Below are 4,125 nucleotides of genomic sequence, written 5' to 3'. Positions count from 1 at the left end.
AAACTCAACCAGATGGATCTCCCTGCAGTGAAACGGAGTTCATGTAAGTATTTTGTCATTTTCTGTTTTGTTTTTTTTTTTTTTTTTTTTTTGGTGTCAGGATGTAGCAATTAAAAAAAGATAAGATAAGATAAGATAAGATAAGATAGATCTTGTCTTTTCCTTTTTAAACCAAACTTAAATTTTTTAATCTTATCCTGTCGGCTATGATGTTAAATGATGCTCATTTCAGCCATCACTCACTTTGTTTCCATGTTGTCTGCAGACTAAAACAGTACAGACGAGTGTCTTGAATTTAGTTGAAGCTTTAATAAAGGTTAAAATATTAAAATGTGTTTTTCTTTCCTCTGTTTCTGTCTCCAGTTACTTTTCTGCTGCTGCTCAGTCTGCACCACATCCTCTCTGCTGAAATAACCCTGAAGGAACAGCTGGCTGATTGTTTGAATGACACCGACTATGGAGAACTACTGCAGATAGCGCAGAAAGGCCTCACACCTATAAATTCTTGCCGTCTGCATGTTGCCATTGTTGGAGCTGGGATAGCTGGACTGACAGCAGCTAAACTTCTTAAAGATGCAGGACATACGGTACATGCAACTCAGTGATCTGTGTTTTCTACTTATTATTATTATCATTATTAATTTTTGTCATAGCTGCATTTGAACACATCACTTCTTGAACATGGCATTTCTAGATAACCAACCAGGTTTTTGTTAAATACCTTCACCCTTTAAAGAAAAGATAGGGTGAAAATAGTCATTTTTAACAGCAGTATAACACCATCAAATCACAAATAAATTTGATATGAGGGAGACAATTTATATAAATAATAACATCACTAATCGTAGATCATAGCAACACATTAGATTTGTTTTTAAATCCATCCGCTTCAACAAGTGAAGATTAATTTCGTCTCAGGTCAGTCAGAAGAACAGCTCTTGGAATTATTTAGTAACAAGACAAAAAAAGGTCCAATTTCAGCAGATTGATCCTTCTCTCATCATTGTCCCAAACTCAGTGCTTCCACTTGGCAGCAATAAAAATGAAGTATGATGCATTAAAGGGTAATTATGGGCTGTATTTTGAAATATTTCAACAAGGTGACCATACTGGAGGCAAGTGGACGAGTTGGAGGCCGGGTGGAGACCTACAGGGATAAAGATGGGTGGTACGTCGAACTGGGTGCCATGAGGATCCCAAGTACTCATCAGTAAGTAGAGAAAAAAACTTACTTCATTTATTCTAATTTTATGGAGCTTCTACTCTGCACTTACAATCTGAACATCTCAACAGTATCCTCCACACGTTTATCGACCATCTGGGGATCCAGCTGAATCCCTTCATCATGGATGACAACAACACCTTTGTCCGAGTGAATGGGAAGACACACCGAACCTCTGAAGTGAAAAAGAACCCAAACATCCTGAACTACAACTTGCCACCAAATGAAAAAGGAAGACCAGCCAGTGAACTGCTATACGAAGCTTTAGAACCGGTACAGTAAATGGAAAGCTGGACCAGTTGTTTGTAGAAAATTAACATAAATATGTCCATAACAACTGTACCTCTTACTTGTTCTACTATCGTCGTCAGAGCAACAGTTTATGAAGCAGTCTGTCATCCAATAATAGCCTGATACCTTCTGGATGGCTCTGGGTTAGTCTTTGTGATGGGGTGGCTTGGGTTCGCTCTCTGGGATTTATTCTGTTCGCCCGGGTCTATGGGCCTAGTCTACCTCTAATCTTTGTAGAGGCGTGGTCACATTTGCACAGTCACATGATCAAGAATCCAAGATTAAATAAATTCCATAAGTGAAAATAAATAAACAAGATTAAATAAATAAATCACATTATCAAGAGGAGCTTTCTACCCATAAAGCTCCCCTTGGAAAACGCAAATCTGATTATAAATAAATCCTGTTTTCTGTAGGTGAGAGAAGAAGTGAGGAAACATGGGTGTGAAGCTATGTTACAAAAGTTTGACCGCTTCTCTGTCAAGGTAAGACTCAATGTACTTTTTTTTACTGACTTCTCCTCTGCTTGTTTGCCCTACCATGGAAAATATTATTGTGTTTTACTGAGCAGGAATATCTGGAAGAAGAATCTAATTTGAGTCAAGAGGCGATCAGGTTGATGGGCGACATGCTGAATGAAGACAGCCTCATGCCTCTGGCTCTGACTGAGATGATTTACCTGGAGAATGACATCAACGACCAAACTTCGTAAGACATTACACTTGGTCTGTATTGAGAACAACAATATACACTAATACACACACCAGTGTTTGCAAGGGAGAAAGGTTTAGCTAAGCTTAGTTTAATCCAGCAGAAAATCCAGATCCAAGCAAAAAGAAAAAGTTTTTATTTGCAAGCAGCAGCAGATGGTCATTGTCTGAATCTGAATGAAGGCTGAGGAGGAAAAACTGCTGCTTTTTTTTTTACTTTATATAATTATGTTCATATTCACTTATTTAAGTTTTTTTCATATTCCCCATTTTTTTATTTTAAACTATAAAAGAGAATCATGACAGCACCGTGTTAGGAGACAGAAAGTACCAGAATGTACTGATTCTGTCTTACGATGCAGTACAACTCACCCAGTAGGCGGCTAAATACATTAATACACATTCAAAGTATTACTATATATACTATATAAGACTATAATAAGACTACTACCAATATAAATAATGATAATATATTCCTATTGGGTAATTATGAATTACAACAACAAAAACTTAATTTCATGACTAAATAATGTTGATAATAATGACAACTAGAAACAACATTAACAAAATAGAAACAAGAACTGAAAAAGATAAAACAAACCATAGCATGTAATGGTAACAACACTGATAATAATAGTAATAATAATAATAATAATAATTTCTTCTTCTTCTTCTTCTTCTTCTTCTTCTTCTTATTATTATTATTATTATTATTATTATTATCTTCTGTGATAATAGCTCACCAGTTTAAACTGTCCACATACTTACTGGAATTTTCTCTTCTCCAGGTACGATGAGGTGACAGGTGGGACTTATCTTATCACCGATGCTTTTCATAAACTCCTCATTAATCAAATCCATTTAAAAGCAAAGGTTCTGCATATTAACTATTCAGATGAATCCATAATGTTGGGGTATCAGAAAGACCAGAAATATCAGAAGCTTGAAGCTGACTATGTCCTGGTAACGGCGTCTGCTAAAGCAGCTCTGTTGATTGACTATGATCCACCTCTCTCCACTAAAAAGATGGAGGCTCTGAGGTCAGTCCACTATGGAAGCTCCACTAAAATCATTCTTACCTTCAGTGAAAAGTTCTGGGAAAAAGACGGCATCAGAGGAGGAAAGAGCATCACAGACCGTCCATCTCGTTTCATCTACTACCCCAGCCACAGTTTCCCAGACAAACACAACATCGGCGTCCTCCTAGCTTCGTACACCTGGGCTGAAGACTCTGACCTCTTCTTAGCCTTGAGTGATGAAGACCTGAAACAGGTGGTTCTGAAGGATTTGGCCCTGATCCACGGCGACCAGGTCAGGAATCTCCTCACCGGGGTAAAGGTGAAGAAGTGGAGTCTGGACCCATACAGCATGGGTGCCTTCGCTCTCTTCTCACCATATCAGCACCAGCAGTATGCTGCGGAGCTCTTCAGGAATGAAGGAAGGGTACACTTTGCTGGGGAGCACACAGCCTTTCCTCACGCTTGGATTGAGACCGCTATGAAGTCTGCGATCAGGGCGGCCAAGAATATTAACAACCTGGGATACCAGCAGTCAGGCAATTGTGAAGCCAGGGATGAGCTCTAAAGCCACAAGTCTGGAATCTATTATCCTCTTTTATTGTTGCTGCTGATTCATTTTCCTTCATATTCGTGGCATCAGATCCTACCACGACACGTTCACTTGTTCTTTTCTTATCTAAATCTCTTAGTGTTGGTGCATTGTTTGCTTGTTTGTTCTCTTTTAGTTGAGATTGATTGATTTAAATTGACAAATAGCTTAAAACCTGTTTGTCTACAAGTCTTTTAACTTCTAATTTTAGCTTCCTCTGCGAATAATTGAAACTGGATAACAGTTCTAATCTGTTTTTGTGTTCGCTTGGGAGAAAACTGATTATTTTATACC

At 38.1% G+C, this 4,125-nt stretch overlaps 1 protein-coding gene across 1 annotated transcript; it reads left to right on the top strand.

The window, feature by feature from the left end:
- On the top strand, positions 1–4,125 carry LOC121640152 (L-amino-acid oxidase-like). Its single transcript, XM_041985837.1, has 7 exons — positions 1–43; positions 364–587; positions 1,101–1,210; positions 1,294–1,495; positions 1,930–1,998; positions 2,085–2,221; positions 3,012–4,125. Exons 1-7 carry the CDS (start codon positions 13–15, stop codon positions 3,805–3,807), a joined length of 1,569 nt encoding a protein of 522 aa, XP_041841771.1. The 5' UTR covers positions 1–12; the 3' UTR covers positions 3,808–4,125.

This window comes from Melanotaenia boesemani, chromosome 5 (assembly GCF_017639745.1).
Source record: "Melanotaenia boesemani isolate fMelBoe1 chromosome 5, fMelBoe1.pri, whole genome shotgun sequence".
Classification (NCBI taxonomy): domain Eukaryota; kingdom Metazoa; phylum Chordata; class Actinopteri; order Atheriniformes; family Melanotaeniidae; genus Melanotaenia; species Melanotaenia boesemani.
This window is presented reverse-complemented; position numbering and strand designations above follow the sequence as displayed.

What these genes read in the sequence shown, in the direction of transcription:
- LOC121640152 (XM_041985837.1), top strand. Translation starts at nt 13, where the DNA reads ATGGATCTCCCTGCAGTGAAACGGAGTTCAT. An exon ending in AGGATCCCAAGTACTCATCA is followed by an intron (nt 1,211 to 1,293) that starts GTAAGTAGAGAA and finishes ACATCTCAACAG; the next exon opens with TATCCTCCACACGTTTATCG. An exon ending in GACATCAACGACCAAACTTC is followed by an intron (nt 2,222 to 3,011) that starts GTAAGACATTAC and finishes TCTCTTCTCCAG; the next exon opens with GTACGATGAGGTGACAGGTG.